This window comes from Ciconia boyciana, chromosome 1, assembly GCF_034638445.1.
Source record: "Ciconia boyciana chromosome 1, ASM3463844v1, whole genome shotgun sequence".
Lineage (NCBI taxonomy): Eukaryota > Metazoa > Chordata > Aves > Ciconiiformes > Ciconiidae > Ciconia > Ciconia boyciana.
This window is the reverse complement of record NC_132934.1, coordinates 123,973,824-123,991,542: the sequence shown is the minus strand read 5'-3', so window position 1 is coordinate 123,991,542 and position 17,719 is coordinate 123,973,824. Positions and strand designations below refer to the sequence as shown.

General features: G+C 42.9%; 1 protein-coding gene across 1 annotated transcript in view; it reads right to left on the bottom strand.

Moving 5' to 3' along the window:
* LOC140644819 (amine oxidase [flavin-containing] B-like) overlaps window positions 1-13,791 on the bottom strand; it is a 55,352-nt gene extending 41,561 nt beyond the window's left edge. The window contains exon 1 of the mRNA XM_072847930.1: window positions 13,692-13,791. Within this exon, the coding sequence (XP_072704031.1) occupies window positions 13,692-13,737 (46 nt within the window). The 5' untranslated portion in view covers window positions 13,738-13,791. The remainder of the gene's footprint in view (window positions 1-13,691) is intronic.
* Between the last annotated feature and the right edge of the window lie 3,928 nt (window positions 13,792-17,719).

Sequence of the window (17,719 nt, the reverse complement as noted above, 5' to 3'; positions counted from 1 at the left end):
TGTAAGTTGAGCAGAAAGAAAGGCTGCCATCATACTGTACTTACTCGCAGGTTTTACTGCAGAATTTACATGTCTCACACCTAGATTTCCTCAGATTAATGACATTTACTGATATTTCTCTCTCCTCCTCTTTATTTATCTTAACACCTAAGATAAGTTTACAAAGTACTGCCCAGGGCAGTTTTAACATTTGTAACAGATGCCAGACACTTGAGACTTGCATACAAACACTGGCTGAACCTGTAGGTTAGAAACATCCAACACTTTTAAAAGAGGCAAGGAACCGATTTTTACCTTTGTTGTGCTCGGATATACATGTGTGAACAAGCTCTACACTGCCTTGGTTAATTGCTGACAGCGTCCCCCTTGCCAATGTGTTTGAGCAGGGGCTAACACCTGGTTTTCCCAGTGTATTTGCAGATGCAGGAGCTGCATGCCAAGTCGTCCTCCAGGCAGCCAGCTGAGAGCTCAAGCGCATCTGCGTGAGCAGTGGCTGCCACAACTTACCTTGTAAATAAAGCCAAAACTGACAAATTTCTTGAGGACTTTTTCCTTGCTCTCAACCTGTTCAGCCACATCTAAATCACTGTCTGCAGAGACATCAGGTAACAGATGCTGCTTTGCCCATAGCCAGCAGGCAGAGCAGCCCGCAGCACCGGAGTCTGAGCCTGAGCACCCTTGATGAGGTCCAGGGTGGTAAACAAACATAGCACAAGGCTCGGCATCAGGATCTGTCACAAAACGCGCCTCAGAAATGGCATAATGACTCAGCTTGCTGAACAAGCACAGTCCTATGCCCTGGGGTGAAGCGAGCAATTGTGGGAGGTAAAAAATGTTTCACAAGACTGATAGCAAGAAAAGGAAACGTACCATAATTTATTATATATAAACAAACAAGAGTTGAGTCCAGGGCCACTAAGGTAAATGAACTCAAGTATTTCTTACCATAAGTATTCAAAAATGTTAGTCAGACCACCTTTGCCCATGGGCATTTAACACCTTGAAGCTCTTATTTTAGAAGTCTCAAGATCTGTATTTGTCTCTTTGATTTTGAGTCCAAGTCTCATTTTGACCAGAGGGACCAGGAATTTAATTTCTTTCCTTAATGAAGTGATGAGTTTCACAAAAATCATGAAAGCAAACTAAAAACCAAAACAAAACAACAACAACAAAAAAAAGGCAAAACCAACACTGGCCCAGGGTCTGCATCAGTTAAGGTGATACAGGCATTTTTTTGTAACTTTCCTCACATTATGGAAAGGTCAAGGGATTTTGCTCTTGTGAAGAATACTATCCCTGAAGTAGCTGAAATGTTAAGAAAAAACGGCAAACCTGTCAAAAACTACACAAAGTTATAGCAGCCGGCATTGCTGTGGGATCACATTGGGAAATCAACTTCCCTCACTATTAGTTGTCTGCATACAGTAACCCTTACCTACCATGCCTGACTCTCCATTTCTCAGAAATACATACAAAATGCACACAGTAAATAAATGAGTTTGACCAAAACTGCTGCACTGTACCCAGTGAAACAAAATCCACCTGCCTTAACACCACAGAACTTTTGAGGAGAACCCCCTTGTTAGTGGTAAACACAATTGCAGCGTTTGACCTAGGGTAATAGGAAGAAATAAAGAGGAATATGCCCCAAGCAGTTAAGGTAAATTTTGGGGGACGCAGAAGAACACTCCTTCAACCCATAATAGCCTCCGGTTAAGCTCGTAGCATCTGAAAATTAGATCAGTTAATGGAAGAATCTTGTTTGCTGTTGCTTAGACCTAACTACTCTAAAGTTCAAGTAAAAAGCCTCCTTGTTTATACTCAGGGTTCTCTGACCTCCTTTTAAGGGATGTCTCAAAAACGTCCTGCAAGTTCAGTGCCATTAGCCCAATACAGTTTGCATACCGCTGCGATACTGAAGGGATGGAGGGCAGAACCAGAGAAAAGGCATGTCCTTATCTGCAGCTAAGCAGCCATTTTGCACCAGTGGGTTTTCTCCTTCAAATCTTCCACAGTTTCTTTATTGCATTACTGTGTTAGAAAATGCAATTTAATGGCATTGTTTTCATTTGTGTTGACTGCTCTAATGAACACAATCCGATTACTGCTTTGCCACTGAGACATTGAACCTGGCGCTGGTCACCTTTACCTCTGTCACTCATCATTAGCCAGCTAAAATGTTTTAATTGAAATAATGGCTTGAGACAATAATGCCTGTAAGGCATTATAGATAAGGACTGTAAGCAAAATAAAAACCAAAACGACAACAACAACAAAAAAGCAAACCCAACATTGGCCCAGGGTCTGGGTGAGTTAAGGTGATTCAAGCATTTTTTTTGTAACTTTCCTCACATTATGGAAAGGTCAAGCCATTTTGCTCTTGTGAAGAACACCATCCCTTTATAAATTCAAGGGACACGCTCAGAATTGTAACGGGAGCGCTACAACAGAGATAGCTAAGAGCACACTGCCTGAAACTCTGTTCACATCAGGCTGGCACAGTGCTATCAAAAATGGTGAGCATGAACTATAGGCAGTTTTCCTGCTTCATTGCTTTCTTAGTCCTCTGCAAGACAAGGCACACAGCATCCAGATTGCTCCAAAAGTTGTCTAGGTGACAATACTTCTGAAAAGCAAAGGGCTACAAGGATAGCAAGACACTGCAACGTGACAATACGTTTTATTAACTTAGCCCCTCACCTACATCCATCTGCTTTCAGGGTGAAGGTAACCTTTTAACTTCTCTAATTTGGGCCACCTTTACAAAAGTACTTTAGATATGTGACTCAATCTCATGAAAGAAAGACACAAAACTTAATAGTTCAGAACCTAAAAACATGGTAGAGCTGGGTCTCTGTAAATTTCACTCTTGCTTATTCTCAATGCCTCACCTCGACATGCTGAACAGTACAGTGAAAGGTATCAAAGCAATTCTTTTTTGATGCAAGTATTTTGACCGTGGGGGGAAGATACTCTCTCTTCCTAAGCTGTATCACTGTGCAGCAATGAATGCCATTAAAATGAATATCACTCACCTACAACATTAGAGAACTTTAAAAAATAATAAAATAATACAATTACAGTTTCAAAAACCCCAAGGAGCAAAGAAAGACATTATCAATCTGCTTATCTTCTTAAAATGCAGATTTACTTAAAATATTTGTATAAAGGACATAACATTTCTGCCTAGGACACGGCACTCTATGAGCAAATATAATTTATTTCTGTTTGCATTTCATTGTCTAGCCGAGGCAATGAGTTTTTCTGTCTGGGCGCTGGTTCTCTAACCTTGTCACTGAGGTCAGTATGAGCATCCCCATGAGTTAATGCAACTTTACATGAGCATAAACTCTAGTCCCAACTTTCTGTGATCTCTTCTCTCTGGCAGTGCTCCTAGATGATTCATCCACAGTGCAGGGAGCAGTATTTATTAAGCAGAGTTCTTAAAACCAACATTAAAAACGTTCAATCTACATTTGTCCCAGGCATCGCACCTGGTTAAGTGATATAGAGCCTGGCCAGTTACGAGTGAGATGAGCAAAGCGGTGGTGCCTTAAGCTCAAGCCCTGCCAAGCATGGCACAAAGACAGCTTGTTGCGTTTGGGTGGAAACCCAACGCCTTCAGTGCGGTGGTGCCCAGGCTCAGGCGCTGAAGCTACAGCTGTTCTGCCCTTGCACAGGGCTTCCCTTTAGTGTCCACTGTATTTTTACATAGGAAGTTTCCAATGAAACTTTAGATTGACGGAACTGGGCGCTCCATCATTGCAAAGGATGAGTGTTTCTAGTACCAATCATTTACTCAGTATTCTGTTCATTTTATGGACTCGTCATATCTTAACACATGGAGCAGTACATCCATTCAATGCTCACCTCACACTTTGAAAGGAAGAGTTAGAAGTCTGTTTCTAAGCTCCAGCCAGGTAAAAAAACCCAAACACATTCTGCATGTCCCTTTGTTATGGCCCCAGGATATACTGATGAGTTAAAGTTAATTGCATTATTATTATCTGTACTGCAGTATTATCTCACGCTTTCAATCCCGGGGCCTCCTTTGGCTTAGGTCATCCCTTTCTGCTAGTTTACCAACCTAGGCTGCCTCAAAACACAACAGACAGAGGGAAGAAACAAAGGAGATAAAGATAACTGAAAGACAAGGTAGCACTACAACAAACATACCATAGCATTGGAAGCTATGCCCAATGCACAAACGCACAAAGCTTAGCACAATGAACTGGCTGAGGCACTGTACAGGTAGTTTGCTAAAAGCATCCTTTTAGGCATTACTGTTATGAAGAGATATACAAGCAAATAAAATGCCAGACAGATTTACTCTGAAGAAGAGTTTTGCCTTCCATACACAGCAGTGTGGGGAAAAAAAAAAAAAAAGACTAAGCTACTTCTGGAAAATTTTGCGAAATTATGCAGCAGTTGCCTCAGAAGATAAATGCTTATCTGTTTTGCTAAGTCTTGCATGTTCTCAAGCAAAAATTCTTTTTTTTTTAGTCCCCTGAGAAACATAAATGCTCAAAATACATGATGAAATAGAAGATGTGAACTTAAAAAACAGACAGACTATCATTCTCGTATCTTGACATTGAAGAGTAACATGCAATTACCCAGATCTCTCAGTATCTGGTGACTCACAGGCATCCATCTAGAGAAGGTCACTTCTCATGGCAGCTAGCAAAGCCCCCAGCAGAGCCACCATGTCCTCATTCCATGGCTATCCATTTTGTTTCATGTTTTCCTTGACCTTGAGCTAACTATTTTCACTCAGTTGCACCTAATAATTATGGATTTATATCGAGCATATCTCAGTGTCACTTCCAAATATCCACCAAGCCATGCCCCAGTGACTCTCTGGAAATTCCTGTCATCATCATAGCACATGTATGCAAGTAGGTAAGTGTACACACACATGCACATGCAGGCTAGATAACTACTAGCTTGTAAAGCTTACAAGGATTTGTGAACATTTTATCTATTTGAACAACTGAAAAATGAAGATGAACCCCACCACTTCCCAGCATCCTATATAAATCACCTTGTATGCCAGCCAGCTCTTTGCCAATATCCCCAAAAGATGACTTCATTTCTTGATGGCCAGCTCAGGATGAACCATTCCCTAGCTGAGATACCAAAGGCTGAGAACATAGATGTCATCCAGAGAAGCCCAAAAGGGAACCACTGAATAAGAAGATTTTCAAGTGACTGTCTTCCCTCCATCTGTAAGTGCAGACAGGAGAAAGTTTATGAGCCAAACACTTCATAAAAACATCTGTGTTACGAAAGAAAAAATGCTACCATTAGATTTGTACCATTCTGATATAATGTGTGGGAAAAAAAAGGTGAAGGAAGTATAGAGGAAAAGAGAAGTATCTAAGGTGTAAAATAAAAGAATTTACAATCTTTCCTTTCCTTATTTGTGCTCACTATTCAGCATAACTCACTGATCCAGCCTCTGGCCAAGCTAGCCTCATAAAAAATTAACTCATATCAGAACAAAAGAGGTGTCTTGCTCCAATATTTAATGCATTCAAACACAGATCTATCACTTGAGCAAACAGGATGCAAGTTTATATGCAAGCTATCCAGGTAATCATGATGCACAGTATGAACTGGCTGTTTGATCAGCTGTTGCCATGTGCAGTCAACCGAATAGACTGCATTCAATGTTTTATATATGGATTATACCATCAAGATAAAGACCAGCTGGCTGGGAGGCCGGAGGCTACAAAGGCATCTTTCCTCCCACCCCTCTCACTCCCAGCTGAGTTATATGGTGGAAACTGAAAAACGTGAAGAAGCTGAATAGTACAAAGTAATATTTGTAAGATGAACAGGTTACAAATTAATTCAAACTTCATGGAACACTTTAACCACCTGAAACACGAAGTGCCAAACAGTGGTCACCACCATAACCTTGTAACTGCAAGATGCCAGGGGCTCTAATGAACCACAGCCAGACTCTTCGGTGTTACACCAGTGTTAAAAATTAGCGCATCTATGATGTATTTTGCCATATACACCAATTACCAGAAGTAGCTCACAAGGTCTCAAACTTTCTAGACTGGACTACCCTTTCTTCCAGGGATAGTCTGCACTTTGTGTTTCCCCCATCCTGTCCCCTGCCCTCCCTTCTTCTACACAAACACACACAGACCCCCTACAAAAATCCTGATGCCCATCATTTCCTTAAGCAGTCCCCTGCTCTCCATCCATAGCTGCTAATGCTCCTGATGCCATCAAGAGTCCTTCCCTCCTAACACTAAGTCCATGCAGCTGAGTCCTGTGGGGCTGCGGGTGGGGTGGGGACAGCAGCCCCACATATTTCCTAGGTATGTGGGAACATCTTTCTGGCAGTGGGGGCAGCATGAAGAAGGACAGGGGAGAGAAGAAGAGACAGGGGAGAAGAAAAAGATGGGTTGAATTCCCGTGGGCAGCTTTGTCCCTGAAAATACTCTCTTTCTCCTTGGAAGCCTGCTCTTCCCATAAATAATATTATCACTGTTTCTTGACTAAGTTAATGCAACTCTGTGGCTTGACAGGCATTTTCCAGCATCTCCTTTTTTGCTAACTTACCCAGAACTCAGGATCTCCACAACTGAGGTACTGATGCCCATTCCTCTTTCTGTTCCCTTACAGCACTCCGGCCCCAAATACTGGTCATAATAACGGTTTGTGGAGCAAATACAGTTTTTAAGGGACTTCACACTGACATTACTTTTAAGCAAGCTGTTTGAACAGAAAACTGACAGGACAGAAAAGGTTGCACAAAATACAAATGCACGGACGGGTTATTTAAAAGAATACTAGACATGCATGGTTTAAATACCAACATACTGCAGTGCACTCTCATTGACCACTGAAATCAGCAAAAAATATCTTTAACATTTCAAAATTATAAACCTTAGACACAAATCAGTCCATAAGGAAATAAAGGTAGTCAAGTAGATGAACAATAGCATTTTGACAAACCATCTGACAAGGCAGAAAAAATCTTAATATCTGACATAAGTTTACAAGGATGAAATAGGTTATCAGTCCAGAAAGAAAATCATGTTAAGTTAAAAAATGGCTATAAAAAAATTAAGCGACTGAAACTGTAACAAGATGAATGCAGTTTCCTCAAGAAATTGAAGCCCAGCTGAATGACGACTGATTTCAAAACATAACTGAGAGCTCTGTAAGTGAATCAAGACAGATTCTCTGCAAAGGAAAACCAAAGGAAGGTCTTCAACCCACCCCAGCATTGCTCAGCAAACTGTTATAACCATGGTAAACTTTACCATTGTATCAGTGCATTCTGTGAAGTAGCTGCTACAGAACTGAGACAAAACACAAAGGCAAGATACTCCCATTCTCGGAAGGGGCAGTGAGACAATATGGCTTTTTATCTTTAAGTAACAGAACCTACTTAACTACAGCTGTCAGTTGTGCTATAGAGAAGGAAACTGTGCCAAAATCACTCAGCTTGCCAAAATCACTCAGCTTGTTTACATACAGAATAGTAACTTTTGAAGAAGAAAAGCCTTCTCAATTGACTAAATTATGCAGAAGACCTAATTCATTGTCATTAGCTGCTGTGTATGATATGTAAATATAGACCACATTCTCTGCTGGTTTATGATACTACAAGCAGCGCTGGAAGTTTACCTCTGGGACTATCAGGGCTGTGTAAGCCTGCATTGCTCAGGCTGCCTACTTAGTCTGTACAAACTCGCCTACTTAGCTTTTGCCACAGTTCTCCACCTTTTGATAAGACCACCTCCACTCGCTCACTAGCTGTCCTTCAGTCCTTGCATACTCCTGAGATCACGTTAGACAGCCTGAACACACCCAGGATGGATCCAGAGCAGTGGGCTGCTCCTCACAGCCTCTGAGACTGTGGGCAACAGCATTTGACCTGGACTCGTATCACTGTGGTGAGGAACATCTTGCTAGTTGCTGGAGACTGACACTATGGTCACTTGCTACAGGGGGGGAAGCATGCTGAATCGTGTGTCTTTAAAATTACTCCTGTCCTTGATGGTGCCAAGGAGTAAAACGAGCAAATCAAAATTCACAATTACCCAGAATGTGACCTTTTGGCAATCTCTTGATGCTACAAGAAAATTAAAGAAAGAAAAAAAGTAGGCAAGGAGAAGACATAGAGGATGGAGACAGAGGATGCAGGTGCACATCTATGGTCAAGATGACCAAGTAAATTATTTGTAACTGTGTCTTCATGAAAGAAGAGCACAAAATTGAAACGCTTACTCTTTCCATGTTACTACCTTTGATCTGCAAAACTAAAAGTATCCCAAGACAGCAAGTTTGCAGTGTCTACATTAGCAAATAGTGCAGAACAGCATAAGATCTGCAGAGTAAAACAATTGTATCCTGAATACCCAAGATCCATACTACATGCATGAAAGGGGCTTTATTTCAGACTAGGTCTTGTATGGTCTCACAGGCTGAACATCCCATTTGAGGTTGGAGCTCAAAAGGTGAGCTCTTAAAGCATGTCTTCCCATTTGGTCTCGTGCAAAAAGGAATCCGATGCATATGCTCTGAGCCTGCTCTGTGGTCCACACTACAGTGCAGTAAGTAGGGTCAATCAGGAGATTTGCTCAAGGTACATGCTTGATCCGAACAAATACACTAATGCAGATGGATACCTACTACCACTTGTAGTGTGATTAGGTTCTAGTTGAGTGCTGGACTAGACTCTGACAAATCTAACGAACTAAAAGCACCACTGCAGTTGGTTGGCCAAGTAAACAGTGGACTGAGCTTTCTTATAGAGAACTTTAAGCTTCTCCTGTGTCTAATCTTGTTTGTCAAAAAACATGCAATTCAGCAGCATAGATAAGAAAATCCTGTGGACTTTGCAGTTTGTAACCCTAACATCAACTGCTACATATAAACTTAGGTTCTCCACCACTTATTTCCATAATAGCTACCCAGGAATCCCTTCCACAAAGTTTTGCCATCCTAACTTACCTTTTTTGCCCCCTCCAGGGTAGTTACCACATTTTGCTGAACAGACAGAATGAACTTTCCCTAATACCACTCTTTCATAATGGTTAAATAAGCTAATGGAAAAGCTTTACTTAATGATGCATCGCTTTCAGCCTTGGGAGATGAGATGGCTCCTGCAGGTAGAATGGAAAGCTTCTTATCAAATCAACTTTCAGACCAATTAGGATGTACCAGTCAGTGACTTACAATACTGTCCCTGCTGCCTAGGCTACCAAACTATCTCACGACATAATGCAGCTGCATTCTGTCCTGTTTACCGTGTACTGCCAAGGTTTTTGTGAAAAATCTAGAAGCAGAATGGCAGGGTCCACCTAATTGCCTCATATTCCTTTGCAGTAGCTATGAGAGTAGTCGAATACAAAAGGAAGAACCCCTTGATGGCAGATACAGAGACGGACAACTGAAAATGTGAACGAAGAGCTTCATCATGTCACCTGACAGGGAAATGTCCTGGATTCCCTTTGCCTGAGAGCATCCTGGAGAGAGTGGTATTCCTTGGAGAGGGTCACAATCCTCCCACAGATGGGTCCACTTCATTTCATCATGCATAGCTATTTCATCCATGCCCACATTTTGGTTTGGTTTGGGGCTTTTTTCCTCTCCAAATGGGCATCTAGTATAGGACTGCTAGATTGGTAATGTTCTCCAGAAAATAGTGTCTCATTTGGCAAACTATCAGCGGAGGAGTGTTACGACACTGTAAATTACTACCAGGGAGCAAAAAGAAAACATTGATAAGTAAGTAGTGGAGGTTATGCATCTCTTGTATACTTCTCTTATAACATGTCCCAGACTTGTTTTGAAAGACAATTTTGCCCTCTGCTTCAGTCTAATTTAAAACACATTGAACATCTTCAGATAATAGCCCCCAAAACACCTAACCTGGTTTCGGTTTTTTTTAAAGTAATTTGAAACTGGCTCACAGTGAGAGTTACTGTAATTATACAGCATATTAGGTCTTCATACAAATACAAAGGAAGACTTAAGGAGAAGAGTATAGAGCACAGTGATATCTCAGTAACACAAGAATAGGTATGTAAATATTTTAAACCCCTAACATTTCAATAGAAATATTTTATCTTACAGTAGGTTTTGGTTCTAAACTTATAGGAACATGACAAGTTGCTTGCGAACAGGAAAACACTAGGCATACTTCAAAGAACATGCGCCATAATTAAAAAAAGGCTTCACCTTTCAGGGAAAAAAAAATAAATCAATTAACCTCACTTTAATTGTAAAATCTGTGCATCAGTAATTTAAGAGAAGCATTTTCTTAAATAGGACTGTCATAATATTAGGTTAAAATCTGATAACTTCTTTTAAAACAAAAAAAGAAAGAGGTCCCCATGGCAAAAGCAGGGACAGGAAGGCAGTTTTAAAAACATGTGGAGGAAGTGTTTAAATGAAACCTCTGAACAGATTCAAAGTTTTCATTTTAAGAAAATTCCTGTCATTGGTGTCTCAATTAAGAAGATAAGCAAGTTTGATGACACAACCTCATAGTTTTCTCATAGTTGTTTCCATCCTCACGCTTAAGGAGTCCTTCTAGGAAAAAAGAGATAGCTCTGAGCAAACAGAAGAACCTGTCACAATGCAAGTTCCAGCTCTATGAGGACCTTTTACGTTTCCGACCTAAATATTCTTTAATACCAGGCATACTACATATAGTGTGTGGTGAAGCATTTAAGTTGGAAAATTTTCTTCAAAAATACTCCTTTTTAATCCTCACCATTCCCTAAAATTTCAAAGACTTCAGCAGAAGTTTTACTCATAAAACAGAATCTACTCTGTAGTACATCCTCCTGTTCCCCAAATGTCTTTGTTGTTGTAATAACTGTATTGAGGTGATCTGAAATCTTCAGAGAAGCCACAGATCTTTTTTTTAGGCTTTTAGAAAGAAATTAATGAAGACTAATTTTGAATAGATTTTCATTACATAACACTTAGATTAGCCAATTATTTAGTTTTATTCTTTGCTTTTCAACAAACCTGCAATGAAAGACACTGAAAATGACACAGCAAAGGAAGTGGTATCTTCAGACAAAACATCAGTCCCTTCAGAGGAGAACAGTGACTGTCAGTGTTGTGAAGGCCTCTGCACTGCTATTCCATTATCATGGTTTTTTACTCTTTACATTTTAAACCCTACTAATTAAATCTGGATAAAAGATGGACAGAACTGTTGCCAAAGAGGGTCAGAGCACTGCAAACGGACAGCTTTTATTAACCTAAATAAATAAATAGAAAAGAGAGAGCTGAATGGCACCTCTGCAACTTGTTTGTTTGCATCCTCACACCAGCACAGCAACTCTTTGTTTATTCCGTGATTACCTGCTTTGCTATGGCTGTAGCAGCTAACTCAAGCACACCTACTCTGAAGGTTACCAGAGCTTTCCGCTGTTGTACAGCCGTGCACCGACTGACGCCTTCCTCACCTAAAGGCAGTAACAGTAAAGTCTCAGTCGGCTGCACCTCAGGCGGCTCAAAAACAGTGAGCTTCTGAAGGAATGCACATTCAATCTGGAGCAATAACAAACCTGGTCTCCAAGGAGCAACCCATTTTAAAATTCATATACTCCATTCTCCTCCAGTGGACAGAAGAGATCTCTGCAGCAGCTCAGTGCCATCACCCGGCTGCAAGGTCAATGATTTACAGAGAAGTATGTGGGCAGAAGACAGAGGTGAATCGGGAGCGGTACATAGTAGCTACAGGAAAGTGACTGAAGAGAGGTGTTTAGTCATTAGCAATTTTTGTACATGTATATTTTTCCAGCCTCTGTGTGAGGACAGGAAAAAAGTTGCTACAGCATGAAACCAGAGTGCTTTGGCGAAGATTTGGTGTAAAAGGAAGTAAACAGAAAACTGGTTCCTTACACTCCCCCTGCCACTTGCTACTGTCTGCAGGTAGCAAAGAGCGAAGCACGCAATTTAATACGGCATAGCACTGCTGCTCTGTTCCAAGTGCTCTTTCAGAAAAACATGTGGGCTGTGCAGGCCTGCCACGAAAATATTCCCATGGCAACCATGAAAAACAAGAGTATATTAAAAGCTGTTATACTAACTCTTTCACTCCAACTGATTTAACAGAGGAAACCTGTAGCACTACTCCTGTGCAAAAACATGCCCCAGAAATTGTTTTCATTTAGAAGGCATGAATAGATAGTTACCACCGGTTAATTTTCTGTAATCCACTTTCACTGTGAAACACGGTATAAGTTAAAAATTAGCCATAACACTGTGTTCAGACTCAACTGTGCTTTAAAAAAAAGCAATGGCTAATTTTTGCTAATCGCATAAACATACTTGAAACATTCAGTAATTATTCAGCAATTTGTTATCAGAGAATCATTCCTTAAGAAATAAGGCCAATGATTTAGTTCACTGCATTTTGCATTTCATTCAAATTGCACACTGCACACCTTAATATAATGGTTATATAATATAATAGAATTCTGTATAAATAAATAGTGGAAATTAAAAGCCATGTAAAAAAAGGATGAATAAAATCATGTTTTGTACCACATCTCGAGTAATTTGTTTGCAGCTTGCCAAGAGATACTACTTGGATCTGTGGACGCATGCATACTCATTATGCACTCAGGAGATGAACATATAGCACAGGAGCTATCACGCTGCATACCTCCCAACGCTAACAGGCCAGAAAGCAACTGTCCGATGCGTCAAAGGTGCAGAAAACAAATCTACTGCACGTACGCAATTTATTTGGGCACGTGCACCTCAGAACAAAACGCACAAGAGAGAGAGAGATTCGCTCTGGGCAGGCACAAGGGTCTTCTAGCCAGGATTAGGTTAAAAACAGCAGACTACTACCCAGTGCAGCAAGGCTTCCAGGCCTGCTGCCCATTTCTGCCAGGCTGCTCATACTCTCAAATCCAAGCCTGTGCTGAATGAGGAACTATAAACTTACTAAACGATCCAGCTCATTTCAGGCATTTTTCCTTTATGCTTCTACCCGCTCTAAACAGAAGGCACCCCAACATTTAAACTAGTCACGTGTGATCGAGGGCCTCTGCGTAACACACCTGGACTCAGTGCAGAGGATGCAGAGCGTGTATAGCCTCGCCTGCCCAAAACTTCCAGGGGCTCCAGTAAGAATTACACAGGTTCAGGGGATGCTGGGGCTGGACAGTGGAAGAACCAGAAAAATCAATTTAAAAAAATTAAATAAAGACATAAAAAAGACTAAAATAAAAAAACTGACTAAAATTAAAAAAAGACTAAAATTAAAAAAAGACTAAAATAAAAAGAAAGATTAAAATAAAAAAAGACTAAAATAAAAAATACTAAAATGCTGTCTGCACCATGTCGCATTCAGCCTGAGCTATGGGGACTGTACTCAGCCACCTTTACGGAGCTGCTCGGGATGCGCTCGCACCTCGGGCTTCCCGGAGGAGACCCGCTCAGGCCGACGGGGAGCCGAGCACCAGCGCAGCCTCTCCCCGCCGCCGCCGCCGCCGCCGCGACGCTCCGCAACGCCGGTGCCGCCGCCTCTCCCCGGCCGGGCGGGCCGGGGCTGTGCGGGGCGGTGGGCGGCTGCGCCCAAGCCGGCTGCGCCCCGACTGCCGCCACCCCGCCCGGCGACCGGCCGCCCGGGCTCGGCGCCTCAGGGGCTGGCGGGACCCCCCGCCGCGGGCCGCCGGACCCACCTGAGATGCCGCCCCCGACCACAACCACGTCGTATCTCTCAGCCATGGCGCTGTCCCCGCACCGGCCGCTCGCTCGCTCGCTCCCTCCCGCGGCGGCTCCGGCCTGGCTCCGGCGTCCCCCGGGCGGGCCCGGCCTCACCCCGCCCCGCCGATGGGCACCGCCTCCGCCGCCCCGTGCGAGGCCGAGGGCTGGCGCCGCCGCGCCCCCTCAGCCGGCGGGGGGTCCGCCCGGGCGGGGCAAGCGGGGCTTCTGCTGGGGGGCTGCTGGCCCTCCAGATGATGGCTGGGCCCTCCAGATGATGGGCGACCCCTCGCATCGGCCCCACTCAGCCACAGCGAGAGCCACGCCGTTAAGAAAAAAGAACCTTTTTCCCTCCTACCTCTCGGAGAGTTTGGGGAGGGAGCGTGCCCCTGGTTGAGGAGCACAGTCCCCGAGGTGTAGCAGCCACGGGCTCACCGACCCCGGCTCTCTGAAGGCCATTGAAGTGTTGGAGTCTGCTTCCACACCGTCTGTGGCTGCCCCGGGGCTGCCAGAGGGGACCTGTGGCTGCCAAGGCTGGTGGTATGGACTGTGGAAGACCAGTTAGGGTTTTCCTTGAGAGGGCCTCAAAATGAGCAGCACCTTGTGCCTACCACAGCTTATGCCATGCAACAGTGTGTGTCACTGCTCCTCCAGATCGGCCTCCACAGTGGGAGTGGTCTGCCGAGACCCGGGGAGACTCGCCCACAGAGAAAAGGACTGGCTCTTCCAGAACGAGGGTCATCAAATTCACCTGGAGCCTCAAGGCTGGTCCCCTAGAGACCCAACAGGGTTTTCCATCACTCAGGTTTCCACTTTACCATGAATAAGGCTCCAGGAGAACTGGGTTTCAGGATGGTCCAAGCATGCAAACAAGTTTTGTCAGGCATATCTGTACGGATTACATCCAGCAGCCATGTCAGTCATACCTGACCTTCCACACTTAGCGGGCTCATGGCAGAAGGTACCCAGCTCCAAGACGCCTCTGAGCCAGCGACGCTTGTTCAGTTTGTGGAGCTGTACATCGGAAGAAACAGGCCGTGACAGTCTGGACAGGATTCCCTCTCCCTGTTCCATAATACCTCAAGCGATAGTTTGTGGTGTACAGAGACAGGGGCACCTGTGACGGGAATCACAGGAACTGAGTACAGCAGGTGCAGCCCTGCCTTTTTAGGGAGAATGGGAGGGAAGAAAATGTAGGGGTCAGGAAGCAGAATAAAGGTAGGTCTGTATCAGCTGTCTGCAAAGCTAATAGTCATTCATGGACTCATCTTCTCCTTCCCTGTTGGGAACAGTTCCTCCTCCGTGCCATGCCCTGTGTCCTGCCCAGGCATTGTGTGGCACTGTGCTAGCTGGCATGGGCCAAACAGCACCAGGAGGTGTGCTAACATTTAGGCAGTAATGGTGATCACAGGGCACTGACTGCGCACATATCCTGGACATGCTTAGTTTGCTAGGAGACCTGTATCCTCTGTCTCATGCACTGTGGATGACACTGCTCATGGGCAGGAAGTTTAATGTCCAGTGCCAAGGCTCTAGCATCTTCATGACACCCCAGGACGAACTACCCTTCATCTTACAAGTATATCATCTAACAAGCATTCTCTGTTCCCTTATATGTTTCATAGAATCACAGAATGGTTTGGGTGGGAAGTGACATTTGAAGATCATCTAGTCCAACTTCCCCTGCCATGGGCAGGGACATCTTTCAGTAGATCAGGTTGCTTAAAGCCCTGTCCAACCTGACCTTGAACACTTCCGGTGATGGGGCATCCACAACTTCTCTGGGCAACCTGTTCCAGTGTCTCACCACCCTCATGGTAAAAAATTTCTTCCATAAAAATATTTTCCATATGCTTCCACCTCACTTTGCTCCCCACCTCTGTTTCATCTCTCATTCCCTAAAGATGTCCTCTCCATACTTCTCCTCCCCTTTTTTTAATCCCTTTTCCAGCCCTCTTCACCTGGATACCTCCTCTCCTTGTATCTTGCCCACTCTTTCTCCAAGCTGTGTGCCAATTGGCAGATGAAGTCTAACCTTTAAATGAAAGCCCCCCAAAACCTGAAGAACTACTGAACTAAACCCCGTGATTTCAGCATAAGGGGAAGTTTGGGTTAAAGGAAAGATTAAATTAAAAAAAAAAAAACAAACCAAAACCTAGAGAAGGAGCAATATCTAGCTGAAACTAGTTTATCACAGTTCTCAATCTCTGAAGTATGAAATTTTCATTTGATTTACCTGATATCTTTATTACTTTGTGACTATTAGATTAATAATTGCAGCGGTGATACCCAGAAAACACATGCAGCACTTACCTTTCATGGGAATGCAATTCCTCCATGATCATGAGTGTTTTCTGGTTTGGCTGGGAGAAGGCATGCCAGAGGGGCAAGGGATGTCAGTGCTAGGGACTGAGCCATCATCTGGAGGGCCAGGTCACCTCTTGGAATATACAAGGAAATTCATTATAAGGCAAGGGAGATGTGGTACTGGTTCTTTTAATATTCTCAGCAGAATGCTGCATTTATATTTCTGAAGTTCAGGCTGGTTGCTGGTAAGAGGAGAGATCAGGGTAGATAAGGGGAGAAGAAAAAGAAGTAAAAGAGGAAGAGGAGAGGGCAGTGGCCGTAATTTATTTGCCTCTTGTCTGTGCACTTTTTTTTTGTTCACTTTTAATTTTCTGAACGTGAGAAATCAACCAATATATTTCAGAACTTGAACTGGATTTCTTTCTGAGGATGCTAGTCCTAAGAAGTAGTTAGCTAGTACATATATTCCTTTTGATGGGGTCAGCAATAAGCTGCATTGCCATACCTAATATGTTTAATGTCTAGGATATTTTATTGTATATGAGATATGGGTCTCATTTAATCACTGTAGTTATGAATATCATAACTGCAGTTAGGTGCTGTATCTGGAACTGCAGTTCCAGATAATTTTAGACATTCAATTCTATTTTGCACTGGTGAAGTCTGCTTTGATCAAACCAATCTTTTGTTTTAAAAAATTATGAAAAATTGTGAAGAAAATTTACAGCTCCTCACCCCATTATTTCTCTATTGCTCTCATTCCATATCCTAGGTCTGTTCTCTAGATCTCTGCCTAGCTGCTTGCTTACCCTTTCTGTGTATTTTTAGATGTGATCTCTTTCTTGTTAAGGCCATATATGTATCAACTTCTTACAAAAGAAAGTGGTCGAATGAGACCATCTACATTTTTACTTTTTTAATTGCATTTCTACCTAGAAGATATGTGAAGACAAGAACCTTTGCCATGTTAAAAGTTTCAAATATCTCCCTCTGAAAACAGTTTTTCTGAGTGATACTTGCCCTGCCTGAAGCAGTGCTACATGATTAATCGTTTACAAGGAGAAATTCCTTAATTTTGAGAGAAGTGGCTAATGGAGAAGAGAAAAAGAGGTCTCTCCAAACAACATGAATAAAAAGTTACTGGGAGACTGATGAGGCTGAATTAATAGAAGATGAATTAATAGAAGATCTTTAGTTTCTGCTCAGAAATACATATTCTTACTCTGATTAAAAGAATCTGTCTGATTTAAGGACAGTCAAATCAAACTCCAAGGCCTCTTCGTACTGAGAGACACACAATTATCAAATGGTGGTCAGGAATAATAGTTGTAGAGCTGATTTTAAACCCCATATGAAATATTGAAAGGGAGGGAAGGCTGTTCCAAAAGCAGAAGTGGGACATTTTATTAGGGCTGTTGGTGAGGGCAGCTATAGTTACATCTATGCACTTAATGCCAAGTGCCACAGATTCACAATGTCCACAATATGTAACACTTAGTCCTGGGATTCCTCTGGACCTTATCTTCCTCCTGTGGCTCTAAGGAATGATATTTTTTTTCTTTTTTTAATATGAATGTTTGAAACAGGGAGGGCTGTATTGCCTGCAGTTGGGGGTGTGGTGCATGCCCTAAAGTCACATGAAGGTCCATGGGGGTGTCTGAGGGCACAAAGCCCTCGCAGGGCTGTTGAGATACAACAG